The following is a 27,762-nucleotide window of genomic DNA, read 5'->3' as shown; positions in this document are numbered from 1 at the left end:
ATATCTAATCTAGATAATCATAACGACTAATTTTATATTCTAAGCAATTGTGAAATAAGATCTAAACTTAAAACTTAATCGCCGAAAATAAAAAAAAATGTTATTCCACACCGAGTTTTTACGATACCTCTGTATGGTAATAAAATATTTTCCTTTTAATTAAAATTATTTTAAATTGGTACATTATCCCATCTTTATTAAATAATTAGAGCTAGAATATGTTATTTTTCGCTTAATGTAATCATATAAAATTTACTAATAGAAGTGAAAGATAACAATCCTTTAGGCTAGATATAGTTTTGTCTACATTATAAACATTCTCTACATTATCTAAGGTCTATCGGCCATCTTTGATGTGAGCTGTCGTGTCGATTCGTGTGCCCAGGGTAAACTTGCAAAAATTGTAAATTATTCAGTTTGTTTGTTATCGGACTACATCTAATTTTATATTTTTGAGAGAATTATTATTGTCCAAACTATAGGCCTAAAAAAAAAAGCCAAAATTTTATTTAGTCTATTTATTTTTATTTATGAAAGGTCTGGCATATTTTTAACTGATCGTCTTTATTTAACTAATAAGGGCCAAGTGACACATTACTTTCTTGGTCAATCAGATTACACACATCTTTTGATTTCTGTTAGTAAGCCTGGATCTAGTCTAGATAGGTCTCTAAATTGCCTACATTTTATTTTAGAGTATAACCTAAATCTAAATATCACTCAAATATTTTACCAAGTAACTTATTTTGAGAGCTGAAGTTTGTTTTGTGGGTGTGTTTTGGATTTTATTTCATGAAATCTTCAGAAATGATTTCATTGTGTGTTGCCATATTGTATGCTAAAATAGAGCTGACCGACTTTTTAGACTATTAATATTATTGTCATTTTACTAGTCTAGTAACTAGATCTAGATTCTATATCTAGATTCTAGACTGAGTCTGAAGTATGAGACATGAGCACAATAAATAATCATCTCTAGAGATCTAATCTCTTTCTCTGTCTCTCTCACTCTATAAACTCTAACTCTAAGTGACTAAAGTAAGTGTATATAAGTATATATAATAAATAGATCTAACTATAATATGAATGATATATATATCTACTCTCTTTGAGATTAATTAATTTGATACATGTATCAGAATGTATCTAGATCTAAATAAAAAATAAAAAAAAAGAATGTAGATCTACTTGTCAAAGTATTGAATTTAGTTCTAGATCTAGATCTAGAGCTTGATTTAGATTTTAGATCTAGAAGTTATAATAATATTAATTTATTTATATATAATTTACCTAGATGGATAATATACAATTATTAATAAATTATTAAATCCATTATGTAGCCATGTAGATCTAGAGACCTAGATATTATCTAGATAGGATTAAATATAGTCTGACCTATAATTTGAAAATTTGGTAAAAAGATCAGTTCTAAAAACAATTTTTAAAAAAAATGTGTAGAATCAACTTTATATATATATTGTTATAATATATGTATTAGTTATTGAGTGTTTCTCCAATACTTGTGACAAATAGGTACACACATAGTAGTATTGGTTCACTAAAATGTCTATCATTATCATAGTATATCTCAAAAAATTCTAATTAAAATGTCACAATTTTCATTTCAGTGCACTTAGAAATGGTTGTTTAAAATTTACATTAATTTATTATTGTTTGTGATGCTTCATGGGACACTGAACAAGTCTTGATCTAGTTTCTAGATTGTTAGGGCTAGTGTACATTTAAATCTACTCTATATTTCAATTTAAATGTAAATCTAGTTCTAAATCTTGTTCTTAGTGCGTTGAAAGTCTGAAAGATGCACCTTTTAGTCCAAGATTAGGTTGTGTTTAAGGCAGTTATCTCTACTATAGGCCTATTGTTAAAGGATTGCTGAACACACACACTCAAAGGCCTACTAGTAGACTAAAAAAAATTGGTGTCCTTTGTGTAACATCCACAACATCTTATGATATAATAGACATGTTATGATGAATGCTTGAACTCTTATTGAGATATTGCAGCAAATAAAAGCCTGTATATATATTTATAATGAAAGTATAGCATACACATTCTATTCTCTTATAAAAAAAATCTTATAGTTGAAAAACTTTGACCAGTAGTGTTACAGGTGCTACAGTGTCCCATTTTTTAAAACTGAGCGCAAACATAACTTAAGTGCTCAAAAACTTACATTTCTCTATCTACCTGCTTAATACAATAGAAAAATTCAAATTGTGCTAGAAAACAAATAAACAGTTAGTTGTTCTATAATTGTCCCAGTGATGACCTACATGCAAAGTGGTTACCAACTTAACCAGCACTGCACATATTCCAATTCATTTTTCTTAAGTGCATTAGCTGAAGAAGTAAATAAATACACTAGAAATGAAACCTTTAATTTTTAGCCTAATGTGACACTTTTTATCGTTGGTACACTTATATACATGATAATTTGTAGCTTTCTGACTTGCTCAGCGGTTTCTAAAAAGAATGTTAGTTTTATGATTAACTCCTAATGCTGTACTATGCGATAGAAAGTTATTTAAACATTTGTATAAGAAGAGCTCAGGTCTTGTCCAGAACAAGAACATGTATAATCTTAGTGAAATTTTAAAATAAATTTTTACAAATGTGTCAATAATGCAGCCAACCATATCTCTTTTTGCTTATTGTGCTAATATGTTTATATGTTTTGTGAGAAAGTAATTAACAGGAAGTGAGGCAATAAAAAAAGATAGTCTTCTATGTCTACTTGTATAAACACAAAGTCTCTGTGAATGTGATAACAACTTTCAAAGGAAGGATGTGCTAATATGTTTATATTGCGTCATTGTTTGTTGTGAATGTTTTATGAAAAAGTAGGATGTTACGTAATTAAAAAAGATAGTCTTCTATGTCTACTTGTATAAACACAAAGTCTCTTATTATTATTGTTATTATTAATTAATGTCTACAGTAATTTTATTTACTTATCTGTGACAGCAGAACACTTATAAAGAAGTTAAACAAATAACCAGAAGTAGGAGTGAATGGGTTAAGCTAGAAAACATTGGAAGGCCTTATTATTTAAAATACACATCATTTGACTCATATTAAATTTCACATTTTTGTTTCTTCCTTTCAGTGTTTCTATCCTAAGTTGCTACAGTTGACTGTATTTCTCTAAAGTAAAAAAAAAGATATATATATATAAATTAAAATGGCACTTAAATTTGGTCCACAATGGTAAGTAAAGTTTTTATAAATATTATGACTATTCTATTGACTCCGAAGTGGTCAAGATTTTATTCCATGTTATTTAATGGTGCTTATTTTAATTGCTTTTACAAAGTGTCTTTTTAACAAAGAAATTTTAATCAAGTAAGAATTGTTTTCGTAACAAATTATACTTCACTTAGGTTCTATGGTATACTATAAAAATCTAGTTTAATATTAAATACCTTTTATCACATTTGTTCTTAAAGAATGTCTAACAAAAAATTGTTAAGACACATCTTAATATGTTTGAATGTTGATTAATCTAAAGGTTAAGAGACCTCTCAGATGGGGGAACTAACACCTCCCAACCCTCAACTCCTACTGCTAGTGTCAAGTTTAAACTGGCAGACTACCGTTATGGAAGAGAAGAGATGCTGGCACTATTCAATGAGCATAGCACCCCTCCCGACCAAGTCCGGAAACACCTATCCATTTTTTCCAAAGAAATTCAGAAACCTATAACAATGTTGCCTCTAACAGAAGATGAACAGGTAAAAATAAATAAAGATAATTGTATATTACTGTGTGATGATGGCAATGGTGTAAAGTTTATAAAATAGAAAACAACTTTTCATATTTGGTTTTGTTGATTTATAATAATTTAAATTTTCTGTCTTTAATATTTTGATAACTTGTTTTGGAAGAAATTAATTAAAAAGTGATTTATGAGACTATTTATTACTTTAAAAAAATACTTAGGTTCAATTTTGCTTTCATTTTTTTTTTTTCGAAAACCATAGCTATGACAGTATACATTGGTTAAATTACTTGGTTTCAGATTTAAAATGTTTTTTAATGACTTTGAGACGAATTAACTTTTATATACATGTGTAAATAGTGAACTGTTTTCTACAAACGAATTATCCTAGCTATCAGTGAATCAGAGTTTACACGGATGGCTCATCCCATAAAGCCACCACAAATGGAGGAGCTAGAATACTCATTGAATGGCCAGATTGAGAAAAACTAAAAAAATCCATTGCAACTGGAGAGCTCTCTGACAGCCACAGAGCAGAAAGGGAAGCACAAGTACCCCACTCAGTTAGATTGTCTTTCTAACCGATGCGAAAACAACCCTCCAAAGCTTGCAAACTCTGATTCCTCTTATATAAAAAGTCTCGGGACGGCACTTACAAAGCTCAACAGCAAAAAAAATGTTATTCAATGGATACCAGCTCATATACAACTAGAAGGAAATGAGAAGGCTGACACACTTGTCAAAAGTGGAAGAATAAACTCACATTTAAACTCTGCACTCTATCCAGAAGAAATGAAGAAATTAATTGTAAATAAAATAAATGAGAAATGGACGAGCTCTCATCCAAATCACAAGAAAGATGATGCTTATTATAAACTATCCCAAGATCAACGTTAAATCTTTCGACTCAGGACCGGACCGGACTCAACAGAATGCTCAAAATTGGAACCAGTGAAATCTGTTCATATGGAGTGTCACCAGAGAATGCCGAACATGTCCTCTAAAACTGCTTTCTTTACCAAGAGGCCCGTACAAGACACTGGCCCCAAAACACCCCAATAGAAAGAAAACTATATGGAGAGCTCCCTGATTTGGAAACCACTGCGCAGTTCATCTCATTTATTGGTCTAGTCATCTGAACACTCCAACATTAAAAAATGAGAACAAAGAAGAAGAAGAGATATACATGTGTATTACCAATAGTCTCAAAGTATTGTATATCTATTAATTAACTAATTCAGAGATGAACATTTAAATATAAAAAAAGATGTTATTCAAGCATATAACCTTATTTTTTTTTATTTCTAAGCGTTACTGAAATAAGAATTCCTAATTACTTTGAAACTCCAGTTCAGATATTTTGAGTTTTGCAAATGTTTTAATGTAAGTGTAGACCTGCTTAAGATGATTGACAATCTGTCAAAATAAGTTTGAATTTGTTAGTAAATATTGTCTGACCATGCTATAGGTCTTATAAATAAAAACAACTGAAAATCCATTGAAATGAAGAAAAAAATTGCAAGAAGACAGTGAATATGATACAAGTTTCTATAAAGAAATCAGTGACATTAGTTAGACTGGCAATTGCTGGGGATGTATTGCATGCATTATAGTCTATATGTTTCGACATTGCCAGTATCGAAAAATTAGTTTAGTTGCTTACTTGTCACACTTGATATTTTGGTGATTTAAAGATTCTTTGACGCATTGGTACTGTTTGTTTTCTTAAGGTTTATATTGAATGCTCATTAAAGCGTACCAATGTACATTTTACCACCACAAAGGGAACTAGAGGAGGTATAAAGACCCAACAGTATGTCAATTATGCTATGTTTATGAGTAAAAATTAATTTTGCATACCCAGCACAGCTGCCAATAACCCCCTGGCTATGTGTGAACTACAGTATTTTTGATACGCAAATCCTTTTTTTTATTGTTGTTATTGTTGAAGGTAAATTGATATTTAATTATTTAACTAGAAAAAGAAACTTTTTGAAATAGTAAAGAGTTCTTATGCTTGTATTGCAGCGTCTTATCTCACAAGGTTTTAACAGTACTGTGGTACTCCGAGCTGCTAGTCGAGGTTCTGGACCACCAATTCGTTCAAGCAGAGGTGGAGGAACTTCTGACCGTGGTAGAGGGAGAGGTGAGTACTTAAAGCAATGTATACTTTACTGAGATCTACATCTAGTTTCTGTTTTTGTTCTTTTCTGTTTTATTTTCTGTTTTCTTTTATTCTTAGCAATGTGTAATGAAATGAGCATTTAGAAAAAAATATTTTAAACACTGTGAGTAATCTATATACATGTAAAATAATTACAGTTGAAGTTGAGCATATGATGCATATGATTTAAAATTTAGAATTATATTTTTTTTAACAATATTCTTTAGATAATCTAAGAATTTTTATTTTGTAGGGGAGAGGAGTATCTTTATTGAAGAACCATTCATTAGTTAATTTAATTATTATTACTTCAGGACGTGGTCGGGGGGAGGGCTACATTTCTAGAACTGAAAATGGAGATGTAGGCTACAGCAGGTCGACACAAGATGGCTGGGAACAGGTGTAAGTGTTTAAAACTAACCAATTATATAAATATAAGTTCCAAAAAGTTGTTTGAAGTAATGATATATTATATAAAAAACAACATCATTACTGATAATATTACACATTTTCTTTGAAGGGGCAGAAAGTTTGAAAGAAGTTATTCCCGGGGCTATGATGACATAGGTCCCAAACGTGAGTATATTAGGTCATCAAGTGATAACTGGAGGGACAAGAAGTTTGAAGATGACGAGGAGGATGAAGAAGGTGGAACTGGCTGGAGAAACAATCGAGAAAGATGGGGTATGTGTTTCACATAGTGTCTGTGTGGCATGTATCAGCTACTGCTTAAAAGCCTATGCAACCATATATTTAAAATGTTTCCTTTGCAGGTTCATCTACTAGAGCCAATTGGCGAGAAGGTCAGAGAGACAACTATGAAATAGACAGAAGACCAATACACCAGAGGGGTTTTGATCAGGAGTCCAGGGGTGTTCAAAGAGCAAACGAAAATTACGACAATGAAGGTGACATTGAATTATCACACTAGTATTAGTTCTGTTGACAACTTATTAAATGGGTGGCCAACTGTATATTACCGCTGTCGTTCCCCTTCCAGTTATGTGTAAATGATGTGCATAGCAAGTTTTTGTGACTAGAGACAATTCCAGATACCATTTCCCTTTTCAAACATTATCAGTAGACATGTCTGGGAACTTAACTGTTTATCTATATTTATAAATAATACATGGCTACAAATTAAAACTTTGATGTAATAATGTAGTGAAGACAATTTTACTAGAAATAAATATATAAGGAACATTATATATATATATATATTATCTCTTTTAATATTTCTTTATAAGACATTAGTTTACTGTATAACATATACAATTTATATAATTTAATAATAATAAGAAGAAACTTAAGACTTTTTGCTCTAGTTTGTATGTCATGTCTGGAATGAAGCAATAAGATGTGTATGTCTGACTAGTACATAAGGTTTCAGGTTGGCTTGAGAATATAAAATAATAAAATTAGAAAAAATTAAAATCTGTGTCTATTTCAGGTTTGTTCTAAAATTCCCAATACTATACTTATGGCTATTTGTAGGTGATGTGCCAGAATGGGTTGCAGATGATGTTGGTGATGACCCAGGCACATTTGACTCCAGTGGAGCATTTGTTTCTACAAGACAAGTGAGTGTTATCATGAATTGGTAGACATTCTTTCAAATTATTACAAGCTTATCCTTGTGCTGATCAAGTCATTCATATTAATTAAAGATTTGAACAGGTCTAAAGTTATTTTTTTGGTGGGGCTGATAATTGCTTCTTGCTTGCATATCAAATCATTAATATTTGTGCATGAGGCCTCAGCCATTAAGTGTCATTTTATTCTCTGTGTGGTTATAAATTAAACTCTTCAATTCATTCACCACAGATCTTCATGTTTCCATCATTTCTTTTACAGCACTCATGATCGGAGTATTTATCCTTGTTCTTAGTATAGATCTCAGCTATCTCCATGTAATGTGCTTGCTCACTACTAGAATAAATGTCTTCTCTTTCTTAAAGCTTTGCATTGGAGATTGTTTGGCCAGACAATTCAAATATTTGTCTCAAAACACTTATTTTGTAAAGCATTCAGCTTATGTCCCCATCTCTTTTTAATGGTTTGCCAGTATGGTGTTATTTAGATTTCTGTATGTTTCTTAGTTTATCAAAAGATGATCTTGTTTTCCATATTATATTTATCATCTTTTTGTTGCAGTCTTCATCCCATTGAATCCTATTTTCAGTGTAATACATTTCTTGACATCTCTTCTAGTAGTTTATGAATGTTGACATTGTATTAATAGGAGAGAATCAGAAGTTTTCAGTTGCATCTTTTGGACAGGCACAAATTTGGGCTTCCATAGAAAATTAATTTTGTATATATTCCGTTGAAAAAAAAAAGGCTGTAAAGAAAGTTTTTTTTTATTTGATGTTTAATACAGTTCTCATTGATGAAGGAAAACATGTATAACACAGGTTTAAACACACAGATATTTTTTATATTATTTATTTGTTAATTTTTGTAACAGTTACATTTCAATATCAAATTGTATTACTACTTTATACAAGTTGCTTAGGCCTAGGTCTTCCCACACTATTTGGAGGCAGACTGTCTCCATTGAAATTGAACGCCAGATTATATGCCAATGTCTGGCATCTCTGTACCTATGGAGGCCATGATTAGGTCTTTCCACACCATTGGGAGGCAGACTGTCTCCATTGAAATTGAACACCAGATTATATGCCAATGTCTGGCATCTCTGTACTTTTGGAGTCCATGATTAGGTCTTTAGAGATCACTATACATTTTAAATGTTATTGAAATGCTATTTTCTTCTTTACTCAAACAGGGTAAAAAATATATAGAAATCAGAAGAGAGCCCCCACCCCCAGAAGACAGTGCTAAAGTAAGTTAACATTTACAGAAACTTAATTTTTGTAAAAAGATGAAACTAAAAATGAAAAAAAAAATCTTTGTTAAAAGAATTTCACTTTAAAATTAAGGATCATAACATTCAAATATTAATTTATTATATTTATATATAGTGAAATACAAAAATGTATAATTTGGTAATCATGGGCCTCTTCCCGAGCGACTTATTGGTTATCCATCATTATAATTCACAGTTTTTCTATTTGATAGTGATAAGATACTGATGAATAGAATGTATTAAGTTTTTTTTTTACTATTCTTCCTATTACTTTGCATTATCTTCATGGGTTCAAAAAGCTACTAAAGCTACTAACTGGTTGGAAACTGCTTAAACAGGTGTTTTGAAAACAGCTTTTCCTAAAAATTTCAGGGTTTATTTATATCTTTTGGAAAACAATAACTACCTAAATGGCCACACAATGAAAACTCTGGTTTGACCATTCATTAATAAATTTTCAAAATATAATCTTCAAATTAAGGTTGGTTTTTTTTTTTAAACACTGTTTTATTGGGAATTCCTACACTTGACTCAAATGTTTTTTTTTTGTATTAAGTAAAGAGTTGAATAAATAAATAGATGTACATGAACATTTTGTGCACCGTATTATGAACAAATCTTTAGCTGGTCTGTCAATAAAAGAAAACTGGATTGTGCAAAGCTCACTGGAATGGCTTCTTGCAAAAATGAAGCATTACAAGAAATACATTGAGAAATGACAGACCAGCATCAGCTTCATAAAGAGGATTGATTTTTATTTCTTCTGTTTCATGTTTACCATTTGATTTGTTTCTCAGAATAACAATCCATCACATACTCCAGAAGAAAGAACAAAAAACAGTGAGGTATCAAAAAACAGTAGTGAGAAGTCTCCACCTGCTCCGAGCAATAAGTCGGTGTATGTTCCACCCAATGCTCGTAATGGCAATGGGGACTCGAATGATTCTAAAGAAATTCTTGGTAAACAGAATGATGACAAAGGGGAAACAAATTCACACTCAGAAACACAGATCTCATTTACTGCTGGACATTCGAATAAAGGTATCAATTTTACTAAACATCTGTTAATCAATATGTAATGCATTTATTCAGAGAAAAATTTTGGTGTAAAAAAAAAAGTTATGCCATTGACAAAGAGGTCTGTAATTTTTAGTTACTGTGTATGAATCTGAGCTAATATTATCATTAAAAAAAAAAATTCATTATAATTATCTTTAAGATTATCTTACTTACTGTGCCACAGTATTTTCCTTTGTATTTTATTTTTGATAGTTCTAATATTGTTTAGCTTATTCCTAGCTTGACAGGAGTGCTCTACCTAACACTGATAGTTACCTTGCCATATAGCTTGAAATGCATATTAGTTGAGAAATCAGCAATGTCAAACTTGATAGATAATGTTCATAAATGTGTGTTCCATTAACAAATTTTGCATCTGAAAATTTTTTTTTTATACAAAGGTGATGGTGATTCAGGGTTTGCAATCCCCAACCCAGAACTTGTGAAAGAAACAAGGTTACCTCCCGGTCAAAACATCCCTTACACCCCTGTTCCCCCTACACAGTCCCAGTTAGGTGACACCCCTGTTCCACAACCCCCCACTAACAGTACTAGATTACTTGAGATGGACAGGCTACAGCTAGAAAAGTCTTTGCAGAATTTTGTAGCAGAAATGACTGCAGGAGCTGTAAGTGAAATAAATCTTGGTATCTATGAAATGAGTTGTAGAGTAGTATTTACATTTGACATAATGATGGAAACTTTGTGTAGAAATGTTTCTCACATAATTTACTTACAATAATTTACTTGTAAATTGATTTCAGGAAAGAAGAGCTAAGGGTTTGATGGAAACATCTCTACCAGTGAACCCACCCAACAGTGAAGATGCTAACAAATGGTTTTATAAAGATCCCCAAGGAGAAGTTCAAGGCACGAATTGTTTCAAATCTATACTGACATTCTTTCTTTTTTTTTTCAACCCTGTCTAGCCTAAGTATTTTGTATACTGCATTTTGTTGAAGCAAGGCTCAAATGTTGATTTTGAATTCACGATACACATAAAATAAAAGTCATAATAATTCTGTATGCATTAATTTGGCAAAGGAAACAATAATATGAAAGACACATTAATTTGTTTTTAAAATAAATTAATTCACTACATTCCAAATAAATATTTTTTTATAATGCCAGATGTTTATAATATCTGAGTGGTAGCACTTATATAATCAAAATTATGTCATGCATTTAGAAAAATGTTTACATTGGTAACAGACCTCATAATTATGTTAAAAAATTCAAATTTTCTATTTGTTAAAATTCTTGTCTGGCTTAGACACTAGTCTTTTTGACTAATTGGTTAATTTCCTAAAAATATCTGTATGTTATGCTGTTAGGAGTCCTTAAGGTCACTATGTTATTTGTGTTGCATAAGTTACTTGCATTTGAAAATTATTGTTTCTATTGTCTTGCATGATCAGGTCCTTTCACAAATGAAGAGATGGCTCAGTGGTTTAGTGCTGGCTACTTTACGATGAGTTTGATAGTAAAACGAGGCTGTGATGACTCATACAAACCTTTAGGTAAGGAGTTTTATACAAGCAGTCAAGCACTACTTTTTGAAGTGCATTATTTATAGTTATTGTTTTTCTTGTTCTTAATAACTAAATGAAGATGCTTATGATGACATGGAAAAACTTGTATTTCACTAATGTTTTAGGTGAACTTATCAAGCGTTATGGTAGGGTACCATTCTTGCCAGGTCCTCCTCTACCACCTTTGATTGTAAGTGACCTTTTTTTGTTTTCTGTTATACTAAAAATTAAAGTCCTAGTTAGACATGGACTAATGAACCCAGCTGTTTTATATTTAGACAATTGAGATATGTCATTAAAAGTACTTGCATGCAGGGACTATTTGAAACCAATCACAGCCGCATAACGCTTAATATGTCAGGGATTTTGAATATAATTGAAATTTCTGTAGAACCACATTTCTAGGGTTTTAATACTTTTACTTCTGATTAATGTATCAGTTTTAAATAACATGTTTTGTTGAATATAGAAAGACAGGTCTTAGTCTGTTACAACTGAGTTTCAGTATGTTAGTGCAACTGTTATATCTTGAGATGCTAAAAAAACTTGTCAGAAAATTAAATCCCTGTGTAGATTCCTTGTCAGGATAAATTAAAATACCAGCGTACATCTATCTAAAATTATTTAATTAAATTTTTGTGTGGAATTACATGTTCATAAGTACATTTTGATTGATTTTTCAGACTGGCAACATGCCAGCAGAACCAACTGTCTCATCTACACCACCATTAGCAGTACCACCTCTGGTGCCCCCTATGTCTGCTCCATTGTTAGGTCAACCTCTGGTGAATGTTGCAGATCCTCACATAGTCCAACAAATGTTTCTACAGCAAGAGTTTATCAAACAGACATACTTAAGGTAACCTTCTCATTCAGTGTTGTTTTTTTTTTACTTTAAGGGGGTCATCTACCTTGAAAACTTTTTTTTTTGTTTTTAACATTTTAGACTTTTTAATGTATTCAAATGATGTATTTGACCATAGGAACACATAATATGCCTTTAAAAAATATTTTTTTAACGAAATTCAACTTTTTTTCATCATAAGGGGGTGTCGAGGGGTCAAATCATCTCATTTCTAAGAATGAGTTTCTGAAATAACCATTACAGCTACAGGTCTGAAATTTGGTATATTGATAGGCACCCTATCTCCTTACAGGATGACAGAGAGACATTTTGAAAAATGTATATAGATTTTTTTTTATAAATTTTTAAATTTTACCCTCTTCTGCGGACAGCGTTTTCAGCCATTGTAACCAATTAAAATGTCTTTTACTCTTTTTCTGTAAACATTTTATGACATTTTCTTCTGTCATCCTGTGCTAAGACCATATTTAAACATGTATACCAAATATTATTATAATTGGCTTGATAGTTTTTGAGAAAAGTGATTCTTAAGAATACATACCCATGTAAAATTTACATTTTGAGAAAAATCAAAATTAAAGTTTCAATGAGTGAGAAAAACAAGATATGTATGTATATTGATCAAAAAGATGTTTTATTTAGCTCATGTAACATTTAGGAATAGAAGCAAACACAAAATTGATTAAAATATTGTTAAAATTTATTATAAATGGCTTCCCCACAAAACACCCCCCCCCCCCCTCCGGCGCAAAAAAAAAAATTGACCCGGAGACAAAATAAGTCCAAATTTACTTTTCAGACATTAATGTAAGCCCCAAAACAACTAAAAATCAAGATAAAGTATCCCTTAATTATAAATACATGCAAATAATAAGTAAATAAATAGTTAAAATATAATTAATACCGGGTATATGAATGTGGTTTACACAAGAATTTTTTCAAAGTAAAAAAAAAAAAATTACCTACACCAGTTCAAATAATTTGAAATCTAGTCTTTCTCAGGTTTCAGGCCTGCATTTTTTCATAAGCACCTAATGTTATTTGTACTCATACTAGTGGTATGATAAGAGTACACACAATAATATATCCAGTAAAGAATGGCACCAGTATTTAAAAATAAATGCAACTTGTATATTTTAGGTGGCTGAATAATTGTAGAGTGCAGTGCCTTTATAGTAGATAGTCCTTCATTGTAATATGATATGGCTTTTTATATATATAGCCATTGAACTGATAATGCACATATGTATGCTGTGCAGTATAAATGTTATAGATGGTAAGAAATGCTGATATAATGTGACATGGCGAGACTGAAGCTCATTGCATGTGTACAGCTACAACGACAGAAAAACTCTGGTCCTTATTTATGTTGAAACAGTAGCTGATGATAAAGTGGTTCACCAGGAACCATGCAGTGCTTGATGATGAATCTTGTAATGAAATAAGTTAGGTAGAACTTTATAATGATGTAAGAGTCTTTGTAGCTGGAGGTGGTGGTCAACGACAGTATCCAACGAGAAGAATCCCAGGTTGTTAGCATGATATAGATCAAGGTCTATAAAGTGGACATTATTGCTATACATGTCATAAGCAGTATGTGATGTGGTGTTTGATTATGAATTACTTCTATGTCACACTGCAGTATTTAGGCAGCTTTCAGACAGGGTAGATGGTTGACGAGGTACTAGTATGTGCTGATGTTTTCTTCCAAGAGGAAGGGTCAGTGTACTGCAAGTGTTGTTTTGATCTGTTGATATAAAGAAAATGAAAATATTAATTAAATATTATGAAAATATTCAAATGATATGTATAGCAGTAGTGTTATTTACTCAATATATAATCAAGAACTAAAAAGAATGATAGAAAAAAATGAATGGACAAAACTTTTTTTTTCTTACCTACAATTCCGAAAGTGTGTAGATCTGTCTATATCCTTGTAACAGATTAGGTAGATCATTACTTCTAATTGTAGTCAGGAGAACCTGAGACTGGAAATAAAAGGAAAAAGTTAATGTATGCATGTCATTGTAGCCCAGTAAAATTTAGATCTAGAAATCTAGTAAATAAATCTACACTAGCAGGACTCTCTTATTACTCATTTATTCACTACTCAGACTATTTATTCTTGAGTCATCAAAGTTATTTTAGATCTAGAATTAGAAAAAGCAACAACTAGATCTAGACTATATTAGATGTATAGATCTAGATCTAATCTATTCTAGAATCTGATCATCTCTTCTGCAGTGGATACGATCTTACTGCTCATGAAATGGAGATCTAGATCTAGAATCTAGCTAGACTAAAGTAGACAAGATAGATGATAGATCTATATAGATCTAAAACGAAATCAAGTTTCTAGATCTATTTTATAGAACTAGATCAATCCAAATACTAAGGTATCTATGAATCTAGCTCTAGATCTACTAGATCTATCTAGGGTAGCCTTAGAGTGCCTTAGACAGACTAGCCTAGCGGCCTAGCCCCAAGTCTAAGTGTAGTACCTAAAACTAGATCTAGTACGACCTAAACACTGAATGTGTGCTTGTCCGACCCCTAGATCTATGTTTTTATGATATTGCTATATCTAGATCTATAAAAATATTAGCAAACATGTACTTACTGTAAATAATAATGGCAAAGATAGCATACAATATCCAAAAGGGTCTTCTATCGATTCACAGACGCCATCATTGTTGCTGTAAACATCGGAACCACATGGCCGGAAGGAACCAATCAAAATCGTTTATTTCATAAATACACATCATGATCCAATCGGATTTGAATAGAGACACGTGTAGTTGTCTAGTTTGAACTAGTTTCAAGGCTATGGTTATTTTTAGAAGAATGAGTCATAGAAATGGACTTGTAGAGCTGACCGTAAGCTTTAAAAAGACACCAGACATGACCCAGTTTTATGGCGGGCTACGCGGTAATCGGCATCGTAAAACGGCGATTTTTTCAACATTTAGAGCAAAATTAGCTTACCCCTACCCCTTTCAAACTCATTTTTTACATTAAAATACCTTTATTTTAGTGATTTTAGCTAAACTATATCGTTTATAAGATATTATTCTAACATAATATGCAACTTTTGAAAAATCGATTTTTTTAATGAAAAATGATTATTTTTGACCCGTTGACCCCCTTAAAGTCATTAACATTTTTAAACAGTTATGAATGCTATACTAAATATTCAGTTTATTTTCTTAGAAGACTAAGGCAGATACTTCTTATAACCTAAATCCTTTATTCAAGATGTACTAGAGATATACACTTCCATTTGACTGTAAAACTTATACATGACGATACATACTCTCTGTCCTTTCATCATAAACTCTTAACAAGGACATTTTAGCCATACAAAATGTGCTTTAACCCATTAACTCCTGTTACTTTTACATTCTATGCCCAAAACAGTCTGGAACATTGGGACAATGTTATTATTTCCTAAACTTCCCTATAAGAAGAGCTCATCATGTCTCGTTTAGAGTGAAAATAAGGGCATGTTTTTTAGAGAGAAAACTGGATGTATATCACATTTTAATCAATTTTTTAAGAATTTTTAGAATAAACAGGCCCAGTAGACCCAATGTATAACTACCCATCTGGTAAAATGAGTATATAGCAAGCTCTTTTATATTTCGAAAGTATTAAAAGTATTTTTTTTTTAACATAATCTATTTTTTAAAACTTTATTTATTTAGTAAAAGCTCTTAAAACTATATATTAAAAAAAATATTTTTAAAATTCAGAGTTACCCCTCTTTGCTTAGAGAATTTTTCAGACCGGAAATATGAGCTATTGGGTTTAATACAGGTTAACACTGCAACGTGTTCATAATTAATAATAATTATTGGTACAGCAGTGTCAAATAGAATTTGTATATAACCTATTGTCCATTACCCATGTCTTAAGTTGTCACACCATTACATTGTATAACATGTTATCACCTGCATGATTTTGTTGCAGAAAGTTGCAGCAACTTCAGCAACTTCAAGATCCTGAAAGTTTCAAAAATCTGACACCAGAACATATTCCTATGCAGTTGTTGATGCAGGCCAATCCATTGCTAATGCAGCACCAGTTACTTCTTCAACAGCAGCAACAAGAGCATTCACTAGCTACAGCAGCAGCCTTGTAAGTCATACCTATATTCAACTTTTTGAAGGTGCTACCAATTTAGATGGGAGATATTGTTGGCAAAGTCGTAGATCACTGGACACCAACCTGAGGCTTTAGAATTTACATTTTCTTGTCGCAATACAACAAAAGATAAATCTGTTTCATTTTGTTTTGAATAAATTTTACAACTTATGAAGTAAAAAAAAATATTTTTTTAGAAGGGTTTGGGTTAGGTATAAAGTTACTACAAACAGGACATACATATTAACTTGTTCATTTGAAATAAGAACTTTTCAATTACAATGTAGTGAACAAGTTTTTGTTTGTCATTGTTAGTTCTGGAGATGACAGCCCCGCAGTCTTCCCTCACAGTTCATCACTAAACTCTTCAACAGCAAACACAATAGCTCCAAGTAACATTGAAAATGAACCAGCATGGCCTTCTAGTATGTCTCAGATTATACCAGGTTCGTTTCTAAACTTACTCTGAATCTTGCTTGATTCTAAAAGTACATTAAATACATCTTGAGTTTAGAATGTCTTGTTTGCTTACTGTTTGATGGAAGTTGGACAAATATCAAAACACTTCAAATAGGAGTTATGTACCAGAATGTAGTAAGGTTGTGTGGTGAAACATTTTTCAAAGCTTTTGTACATAATCAAAAACAAATTCAAGGTCTTATCATGTTAGGTTAAAATTACTTCAAAATGTATGTTTGTTGGTCTGATAATGGATACTATCTTTTTTAATAATACTTACATTAATGCATATCAGTGCTCAAAATTTGTGATTAACCTTTAAAGAATAAACATTCTTTGTACAAAAAAAAACAAAACAACAGAAGCCTTATAGTTAAAAAGGTAATGCCTTCTGAAATATAAGTACTATCTTCTGGTTAAAACATAGGTCATGTCTTTTTGTTAAAACATAGTTCATGCCTTTTTGTTAAAACATAGGTCATGTCTTTTTGTTAGAACATAGGTCATGCCTTTTTGTTACAACATAGGTCATGTCTTTTTGTTAAAACATAGGTCATGTCTTTTTGTTAGAACATAGGTCATGCCTTTTTGTTACAACATAGGTCATGTCTTTTTGTTAGAACATAGGTCATGTCTTTTTGTTAAAACATAGGTCATGCCTTTTTGTTAAAACATAGGTCATGCCTTTTTGTTAGAACATAGGTCATGCCTTTTTGTTAAAACATAGGTCATGTCTTTTTGTTAAAACATAGGTCATGTCTTTTTGTTAGAACATAGGTCATGTCTTTTTGTTAAAACATAGGTCATGTCTTTTTGTTAAAACATAGGTCATGTCTTTTTGTTAGAACATAGGTCATGCCTTTTTGTTAAAACATAGGTCATGCCTTTTTGTTAAAACATAGGTCATGTCTTTTTGTTAGAACATAGGTCATGTCTTTTTGTTAAATCATAGGTAATGCAGTCATCCCTTCCATCGCGTAGGACGTAATCATCTTCTTTTTTGAAGTAACGTCTGTATTATATAAGATAAGAAGATCCCGCAATATGCGAAACTGTCCCGCAAAATCCTCAAAAAAGCTCTCATGTTCCTCCATTCTGCATTCGCGATTTTTTGTTCGCCAAGTGTGAATTCCGACAACAACAAAAAAATTGCATTTTTTTCATTATTTATTAATAATGCAAAATGAAAATACTGAATGCAAAATAAAATATATATGTAGGTTTGTGTTTATTGTTTACATTTCATCTCCTCCCGGACCCGGTGTGTCCAAATTTACAAAGATATATGGTTGAGCTAGGTCTAGATCTAGAGTATTCTAGAGTCTAGATGTAGATGTAGATTTATGTAGTGTGAGTACACAGATCTAGTAGTCTAGATTCTAGATCCATTCTTAGAATCTAGTAAGCGCTAATAAGCCAAATGCTCCATTCAAATCCCTTTCCTGATAATGGATCCAGTCAATCCAGATCTAGTCTAGTAGATCAAACTCAACTAGAACTGGTTATTTACTTATTATTGGTTTCTAAGAAAAGGATTTAAATAAAAAAAAATGTTATTAAGATCTAGATCTATTACTAAAATACTTAGGCTAAGTCTAAATTACTTTCTAGTTTCTAGATCTAGAATCCAGAAATAGGACACAGAAATAGACTTAGATTTTAGATCTAATTAAATAGTAGAAATAGAAGATGATAGCTAGATTTCTAGATGTAATAAATTTACTATTTCGTTCTTAATGTCCGTAGATCTAGAATCTAGAGATAAATATTTAGATCTACATCTATAATATAATTATTATAATCTGTGTCCTTTTAGACTTGTTAGATCTAAATTCTAAATTATTCTAGAGCCAGAACTTGAGAAAATTTAGAACATAGGTCATGTCTTTGTGTTAAAACATAGGTCATATCTTTTTGTTAGAACATTGGTTATGTCTTGTTAAAACATAGGTGTTTCAACAAAGTAAAAAAAGAAATGTAATGAATTAATAAGAAATCAAAATTGTGTATTAAATCTTTAAAGAGACTTTGTCATTGTACTAACAAATAATTCAATAGAGAGAATGCCAAAGAATTAGTCATAGTTTTATGTAATGATTAATAATCTATGTTTACAAATGTTCATTTGATTAGCTTCTCTTTCCCTCTCTGTCAGGTATTTGGCCAATACAACCAACACAGATTCCAGCCCAACAACCAGCTTCCTTATGGGACACTGATGGGAATAATGTCATACCTCCTGCATATTTAGCACAGATAGAGAAATTGAGAAGGGTGATTTCATCTTTATCATTCATGACACAGTTAAACATTTTTTCTTAAATAGCTTAAATGTATAGTGTTTATGATTCTGGGGACATAAGACCCATTCTATCTTCACCCATAGATAAGTCTACTGATTTGAAAAGTTACTTTTTGGCAACCTGAATGGTCTAGTCGATGCATCTGGTCGCTAATAAGCGTTTGGGCTGAGTCCGAGATCCGTGGTTCAATTTTATCAATATTTCACCTAATTTCTTCAGCTTCTTTTAATAACTGTTGTATCCTAATGCTGCTATTATATATGTCATGTCTATTCATGATTTGTTTCAACACAACATGTTCAAACTCCATTTAGGTCTCTTTTGTGTAGATTTATTTTTAGGGTAATCTTACCTTTTGAAAACAATTATCATATGCCCCCCCTCCAGGATAGAGAAGAAGAAAGGTTAAAAGAAGAAGAAAAAGCAAGAGAAGAGGAACTACAGAGAAAAAAAGAAGAATTATTAAGACAACAGGAAGAATTAGAGAGACAGAGAGAACAGATGAGAAGAGAAAAAGAAGAACTAGAAAGACAAAAACAAATAGAGATACAGGTAGCCTATCAAAAAAAAAAAAAACAACAGATTTTAAAATATTTGTGCAAATAGTTTTCTATGTTCACACATTCAATGACTTATGCTATTTATAATCTTTTTTAGTCAAGTATTTAAAGTAAAAAACAACCATATTAATCATATTGATTTTTTAAAATATCTTTTTCTCGATAGAAAATTGAAGAAGCTCGTCGACAGGAAGAAGAAAAGATTAAATTAGAAATAGAGAGACAAAACAGAGAAAAGGAAGAAGAAGAAAGACGTCTCCATGAAATGGCCAAGAGACAACTGGAGGCTGAACGAAAAAGGGAGAAGGAACTTGAGAAACAGGAAAAGAAAAGAAGGAAAGAAGAAGAGAAAAGATTAGAAGAAGAGAGAAAGAGATCTGCTTTGGCTGCAGAGAAAATTGTTGCTCAGTATGAGCAAATTAAAGAATCTAGGTAAATAGAAGTGAAAAATGTCTAGGTATGAAGCTGATTGCTTAAAATAGGATAGTATGAAGTACAGAATTAGAACACTGAATAAGGCACCCCTTTCAGACCATGCAGTCTGTAAAGCTTACCTGTTTCTATAGCTGACAATTAGAAGGGTGTCATATTGCCAACACAATGAACAAACACCTTTACTGCCCAGAGATATGTCAGGTACCTACCTTGTTAGAATTCTGATTTTCTTATTAGTTTGACAAGATAAGCCATAGTGTTTGAACATTGATTAGCAGAATACTTGGACAGAATTAACTACAACACTGATGACTACAAACTTCAACAGTACTAATTGAGGGTTTGAAAGCTAGCATTCTTGTTTCAGATTTTAGGAAATACACAAATTTTATGGGTACTTTTGGTACTTGACATGTCTTTGGTAGAGTCAATCTGACTGGTCTATGTAGTGAGCACATTTTACTTCAATCTTTCCAGAGATCATTGGGTTTTAAGATGCATACTTTTAACATTTTCTTTACTTCAGGCAGACTAGACAAGTGTCAAGTTAGCAATCAACTAAGTGTATAAATGAACTTTATTGTGTTTGTAATTGTCTCTCCACTTTCAATGTCCTATAGGAAAAAAGCAGAAGAAGAAGCAAAGAGACAACAGCAAGAACTGGAGAGGCTTCAAAGAGAAGAAAGACTGCAGAGAGAAACTGCAGAGAAGGAAAGGTTACTTTTAGAGGCACAGAGAAAGCAGGTAGGTTATAAAACTATGCTATATAATCTTTCATGTTTTATTGCATTGAATTTAAATGTTAGTTATTTCTTAAATTCTAAATGTTTGAAAATCACCCCATTGAAGTCATTTATTTTGTAAAAGGACAGTATCTGATCTATGTCAAAACAGTCAATCAATGAATATGCTAGTGACAGTGTTGTGAAGTTTCACTTAATGTTTATATAATGTACAAGTCAGAAAGTGGTCACTGGCATATAAAATGATTGATGATCTTGATCTGCTTCAGAAAATTTCTTGGCAAATCAATTGCACTAATAGATACTTGACTAATGTCAGGCTGAGTGGCACTGCTTGGCTAACCTCTCTAGAGGGGCTCTAGTTTGACTCTCCCACATCTTCACAAAACAGTTTGGACTATAGTTTCTAAGATGTGCTATACAAAAGGATTATATATATATATTTTGTGCTGGCAAGATCTAATGGACCAAATAGTTAACATTTTTGTGAAGCATGCTTGCCATCTCTCTGGAATGGATAAATTCCACATTCAGACTATGAGAAAAAACTTTCCCACCCACCTTTCACTTAAAAAAAACAAAACTTGAAGAAACTGAATTTAGTACCCACTTAAAATATCTTGGAGAGCATTCATGCCATTGCCACCTTGGAAACTGCAGTTCGAGATATAGTTCTAGTAGACAGCAGGGAGTAAACAGGAGGTGAGTGTAATAAATGTGCCTCACTACCCATGCTGCATTGAAATAAGTCTCATAAGCTGGATGTACCTGAGAACTTCTATATCTGACCCACAGTCCCCTGATCCTCATCAATAATCATGTGATACATGACTACAAGTAATTATTTGATTTGAATATTTTCACTAGAATGAAGCTTTAAGACAACAAGAATTGAAAAAATTACAGCAACAAAAAGATCAGCTGGCCAACATACAGGTATGGAGAACTATGGGTGAAGTAATTATATGGAGTTTTGTTTTTGTATAATGCTTACATAATATTCATATTTTAAGTTGTAATGCAGACTTCAAGATTATTTTTCTAATAAATATAAAAAAGAGATTTGATATTCTTGACTAAAAAATGTGTCTAATTGTATTTTTTTTTTTTTTTTTTTTTTTGTGGATTGACTAGTTACCAGCGTCCACCAAATGGGCAGCTGTTCAACAAACTTCCCCCATGTATCCAACACAATCTAAATCCCTCACAGAAATACAAGAAGAAGCTAGACAGGAGGAGGAAAGACTTCGGGAGGTTAGAAATAACATTATTTATTTTACACTGTTTTTATTTGGCTTTCATATGTTATTACATTTTATATGCTATAAATATTATGCATTGATAGTGCTGAAGATGATCATACTGTTGTAAACATACAAACTGGTTACTGAGTTCCAGTTGATCAAGAATAAAATAGTTAACATTGATTGCAGTTGGACTCATCTCATCTCTCCCTGTTGCCCCATCTGGTGTATAGGCCACCAACCAGCTTTCTCCAGGCATCTCTGTTCTGAGCCAGTCTCTCAAACTGTTCCCATCTGTTTCCAAAATGGGGTGCCATGTATTCTTGGGTTGTCCTTTCTTTCTCTGAGGGTTCCTGGCGTGGGCTTCCTATGTAATGTTGGATGCAGGCTTGCAAAGATTGTTATGACTATTTAAACTAACTTTGATATGATTGATTTGTTGGATATATCAGGTTTTTGGTAAAACTTATTGAAAATCCATTCATTACCCTAATTTAGAGCTCTCTGGGCATATATGTAAATATTGAAAATAGCCAAAATTAAACATATACTTGTTCACAAAGTTTTGAATGTATTAAAAATAGAATATAATATAGTGTTTACTGAACACCATAGGGCTGCATGGTAACCAAGATGTCCCCTCATGTGCTGAGAGCATTCTAAAGGGGCATGGAGAGACTTTCTGTAGAAACAATAATAATAATAATGTATTTCTTGAATTCTACAGCAACAGATCCAGATGCAAAGAATACAAGAGCAATTTTCAGCCAACCAAAGTCAACAACAAACTCAGAAGTCTTGGGCTACATCAAGGTGAGCAATGTCATCATCAGCATCAAAACATTTTGTGTGAGATCTTGACAGATCCTCCCTGTGATTTGTCTAACCACTTTAGGTCAAGAAAATTAGACATTCCTGACCTAGTAAACTGTATGAGTCATCTGACCTGGTCATGATTTCAACAAGACACCAACAGATCAACTGTATTTATTTATCAAAGTTGATCTAATTATGAAAATCTAAGCTAAAAAAAATGCTGTCTCAAGGCTCTTCTTTTTTTTTTTAATTTAGATTTCTTAGCTATACAAAGAAAAAAAAGGGGCAAAATTTTGATTGCACTAAAATTTAAAAATTTCAGTATATGGATACATCTAACATTAAATAAAAACAAAAGTTAATTCAAGTTAAGTCAGTATAAAAACAAAGACTATGTCTCCTTTATTTCAGCTAATTGTCAGACTTACAAATGCTTTAATAATTATTTTATCCTTTAACTGACATCTAGTAGTGAATTATTATTTTTTAAATAATTCTTGCTTACTGTCACAAATCCCTCCTGTAAACTATACACATTGTAAATATTAAGATCAATTTATGAAATATTTTCCCCAAATAATTTATGCTTTCAAGCTGTTATAATGTTTGTGACTTCAACATTAGAGAATCTTCAAAATATATACATTTATTTGTACAAAAGTTCTATGAACTCTATTGCTATCATTTAATCATCAGTATATTAATCTCTCTTAAAAAATTGTTTTGCAGTAGCCAAGCTTTGCCTGTCAAAGGTTTATCTTTGCTGCATATTCAACAACAGGAAGCAGAAAAAGCCAAAAAATCTGAGAAAGAAAAAACTAATAATAATGCCTATACAGCTAAGGTAGTATTTATTGTCTAGTCAGTCTAGTTTTATATGAATAAATATATATAAACTTTTCTTTACATAGAAGGCAGGCATAGTACTTGTAATCACAACAAATTTCCGTAAGGATCAATAAGGCAGTCTTAGTTTTACTATTACATTTATATTAATTATCTACTGTTTAACATATTTATATATATTTGTGTGTTTTACATTTATGATAGTAATTTCATTGGTCTAAGATTTAACTCCTTCTGCCCTAATGTAAGATGTATTAATGAATAAAAGCATTAACTGCATTTTTATCATACATTAAAATGTTCATTGATATTATCTGGGAAAAAATCTGACATATCTATAAAGTTTCCTTATGTCAGTCTTGAAAAGCAAATAAATTTGTTTGTTTTGTTTATTCAACCTAGTAAAACTTTAAAAATGAATTGTTGTATATGCTCTTGACTTGGCAGGTAGCCCAATCTATTCCTCCCACATGGACAGGTTCTACTGGTACTTGGACATCTAGTCAACCTGTCTGGAACACTGCTCTTTCTAACACTGCTGGCTTCTGGGATTCTGTGACTGCTCCAGCTGTCAAGAAAACAACTGCTAAAGAAAGGTACTTATGTGTGAGACAAAGTAAGCTAGTGCAGTGAGATGAGATTGACTGTCACTTAGCTCTTGTAATTAGGATGCCTAAAGAGCTTTGCTAATCTGTTTGACAGTGGTGAGTTCCCAGCCTTGAAAACTGCTCCAGTCCAGCAGTTGAAGAAAACCAATATGAAGGAAGTGAAGGCCACCAATGTCAAGGCACCAGTGACCAAGTTCAAGAAGGAGGAGGTAATTAGATCTGGGAGCATTAATTGACTTGGTGTTGCATACCACTGTTATCAAGAAATGGTTTCACTGATATGATTGTTTCTAACACCCATTCCATATAAGTGAGAAATACATTATGTCAAGAAGTAGCTGATAGGGAAAAGCATGATATTAGCATATTAAGTGAAAGAAAGAAGTTTTTATATCTACTTCAAAAGTAATATACATCAAGAAAAAACACCATTTTAATAAGGAGGAAACAAAAGTATAATATATTCAAAGAAATAAAATTACAATTATTTTATTTTATTAAACAAAAAAATATTTTTTTTTAATATATTATATTATTGACTTGATTCTATTTCATGAACTCTGTTGCTAGGAGACTGTACAGAAGCTCTTTCAACACAGGCAGCAGGATGATTTTAGTCAGTGGGTAACAGAACGTGTTGTTCAGTTCTCAGTTTCTATTGATGGTGAGTAGACATCCTGTCTTTATTGGTTGTGAGAGCAAGTTTTTGTTTCAAATATTTTGATGTCAATGTGGCACTTGTCTACCACTGGTGACCTTTTTTATTTTGTGTGTGTGTCTCCACAGTTCCCACATTTGTGTCTTTCATTGTTGAGGTGGAGAGCCCTGATGAGGTAAGCCAACTACTTCATTGTGCTACATAGATGCAACATACATAGATGTTTGACTGGTATTAGTAAAAGAGACAAGATACCTGAACTGGCTGACATGTTGACCAAAGCGAGAATAAAGCATGATCTCCCTTGTCTATGATACTGTCAGCCTATGTGTCTTAGTTGTATGTTTATTCAAATATAAATTGATTATCCTCAACTCCCTAACCTCTAAGTTACCTAACACTTATTCCTAGCACCTTAATCCAATTCTTTCAAGTAAAGACTATAGACTAGACTGCCTTGTCATAGGGACTGTCATTCAAACTTCTTAATGGTCCCTGGTTCATACTGCCAACTTCCCTCGTCCTTTGGTAGGTTTGGACTAGGAAGTAAATTATCTTCAACTCTGAAGGAACATCTGAAACATGTAAAACATTTTTTATAACCTAGCTGTTATGCATGGTTGTTGACTTGTAGCACCAAACTCTGCAGGCAGACAACTAAACTGCTGTATGCATAAAATATTCTAATTTCTAAAAACTTGAAATAACTTGTGTGAACAATACTATATAGAACTTTTATTACAATATAGACAAAGCAAATTTAGTTAAAATGAAATAAATGTAGTAAATTTCAATAATAATATAAAATGATATTCTGTACAAAATCTAACTCACTTTTTTTTTTTATAACTCTGGCAGTCTAGAGTCATCTGCTCTACCTAAAACCATTGAAGATAATGCAGCTTATTTTGCATCATTCACACTGCATCGCTAACCTATTCCCACCAATTGAAACACACACACTCTATAATGCTAACCCAACCCTAATTCTAGTAATTCTACAGAAAAAGCAAATACTGAAAAGGTCACACAAGGGAGATTATCTAGTGCTGGTCCTTAAAAAATAAAATGCTGTATTTTCTATAGCAATATATGGTAGCAGTGAATTAAAAAATGAATACCGTATTTAAAAAAGCTATTTTTCTTGGGATAAAACAAATTATGTATTTGTGATCTGTATTTGTTTATATGAATTCTTAAAATAATATAGAAACTTGTTTCCAGGTATCTAGTTTCTTGTACTAATATCCTTGACTTTCTAATCATCTGCAGTAATTCTTTATGTTGTTTATGTTATGTCATGTACGTGTTCCTAGCCTACATACTTGAAAGAGTTGCTATTGTCTGTTGAAGGTGACACTTTCTGATGTTCTAACTAGGTTCAAGACTACATCAAAACATATTTAGGTGATAATAAGGAGTCCAGAGAGTTTGCCAAGAAGTTTGTGGACAAGAGAAACAAGTTCCGCAACCAAGCAAGATTGGTTAGGCAGCAAGAGGAGGTAAAACTCTTGTAGCCTCACTGGCCTTTACATTACAAAGCTTTGATGTATTTGTAGATCTATCTGGGATGAAGAGTTCTCTGTTTTTTGTTTTTTTTTTGCTACTTTAGATATTCACTGAACAATTTATACATTTGTTTTATTTTTTAATAAGATTTCATTGCTTTCTGGAAACTCATGATATATCATCAAACATTATTTGTGGCCTTTTAAGACTTCAAAGAGTAGTGTATTATTTTTTTTTTATTCCTAACAGGACAGTATCTGGGGCCCTGCACCAGCTATCAATCCTCACAACCAGATCAGAGGCAGCGGCAACCCAAACAACATCAACACAGAGGGCAGAGAAAGCACCACAAGCAAAGCCAAGAACCGGAAAAAAAAACAGAAGATGCAGAAGCTGGATGGTAGCAAGCTGGGCTTTACAGTGCAGGCTGACCCCAACCGCAAGAACGCTGCCGGGGAATTTGAAGTTATTGAATGACCTACTTAACATGGTCATAAAAAGAAAAAAAAAGCTATGTGATACTTTAGGACCAGATCTTCTAATGATATTCTGATGTTGAGGAGGGCTTTTTTTTTGTCATTGTTTTTTTTTTTTTTCTCTTTTAAAAATATTTGCTTTTAAATTCATCTGCCATGCTGTAAGATTGTTTTAAGGGGAAGTCAATCTGTTCTATAGTTGATTTTAATACTCTGCAGTCTTGAGTTTATGCAAATAAATCTGTCCCCCCCTAACTCCCAGTGATTTTAAACTGAGCTGATAGACTGACAATGTTTACATCTAGTGTTTAGTTCCACTTTGACTTGACCAGTGTGCCAATGGAATCCATTAAATGAGGTGATGTAATACTACACATCTTTGTCTTGGTTGTATGTTTTATCAGGGGCTAGTAAACATTTTCTTTTTTGGCAGAGTACCCTATTAAAATTTACCAATTTATTAATCTCTTTCTTAAAACAAAAACAAACAAAACTATTTCAACAAAAAAAGTTTAATTTAGCTTTTATATTTCATGTACGGTACATTTTAAACACAATAACAGCATTCCAGTACAGGATGGAAAGATTTAGTAGAAATATGATGTCATCTATCAAACACTAAGTTGTTATGATGTCATCTATCAAACACTAAGTTGTTTTGATGTCATCTATCAAACACTAAGTTGTTTTGATGTCATCTATCAAACACTAAGTTGTTATGATGTCATCTATCA

The 27,762-nt window shown here is 32.0% G+C and overlaps 1 protein-coding gene across 4 annotated transcripts; it reads left to right on the top strand.

The window, feature by feature from the left end:
- The first annotated feature begins 104 nt into the window (after positions 1-104).
- LOC106062789 (GRB10-interacting GYF protein 2-like) lies at positions 105-27,402 on the top strand. Of its 4 annotated transcripts, none has more exons than XM_056007556.1 (31): positions 105-136; positions 3,128-3,228; positions 3,530-3,752; positions 5,768-5,885; positions 6,218-6,305; positions 6,424-6,587; positions 6,677-6,811; positions 7,398-7,483; positions 8,692-8,748; positions 9,570-9,813; positions 10,233-10,459; positions 10,596-10,701; positions 11,250-11,351; positions 11,489-11,553; positions 12,047-12,222; positions 16,198-16,365; positions 16,687-16,817; positions 18,986-19,104; positions 19,521-19,685; positions 19,860-20,125; positions 20,749-20,872; positions 21,739-21,807; positions 22,006-22,125; positions 22,843-22,928; positions 23,661-23,775; positions 24,225-24,373; positions 24,480-24,594; positions 24,956-25,049; positions 25,172-25,218; positions 26,423-26,545; positions 26,802-27,402. In XM_056007556.1, the coding sequence occupies exons 2-31, from the start codon at positions 3,203-3,205 to the stop codon at positions 27,027-27,029; spliced, it is 3,936 nt and encodes a 1,311-aa protein (XP_055863531.1). In that variant the 5' UTR covers positions 105-136; positions 3,128-3,202; the 3' UTR covers positions 27,030-27,402. The 4 variants fall into 4 exon arrangements, with proteins under 4 accessions (XP_055863531.1, XP_055863530.1, XP_055863529.1 ...); XM_056007555.1 differs by lacking the exon at positions 105-136 and adding an exon at positions 267-386; XM_056007554.1 differs by lacking the exon at positions 105-136 and adding an exon at positions 555-666.
- Positions 27,403-27,762: the final 360 nt, after the last annotated feature.

This window comes from Biomphalaria glabrata, chromosome 13 (assembly GCF_947242115.1).
Source record: "Biomphalaria glabrata chromosome 13, xgBioGlab47.1, whole genome shotgun sequence".
NCBI lineage: Eukaryota > Metazoa > Mollusca > Gastropoda > Planorbidae > Biomphalaria > Biomphalaria glabrata.
The sequence above is the reverse complement of the archived record's forward strand: the minus strand, read 5'-3'. Positions and strand labels throughout refer to the sequence as shown.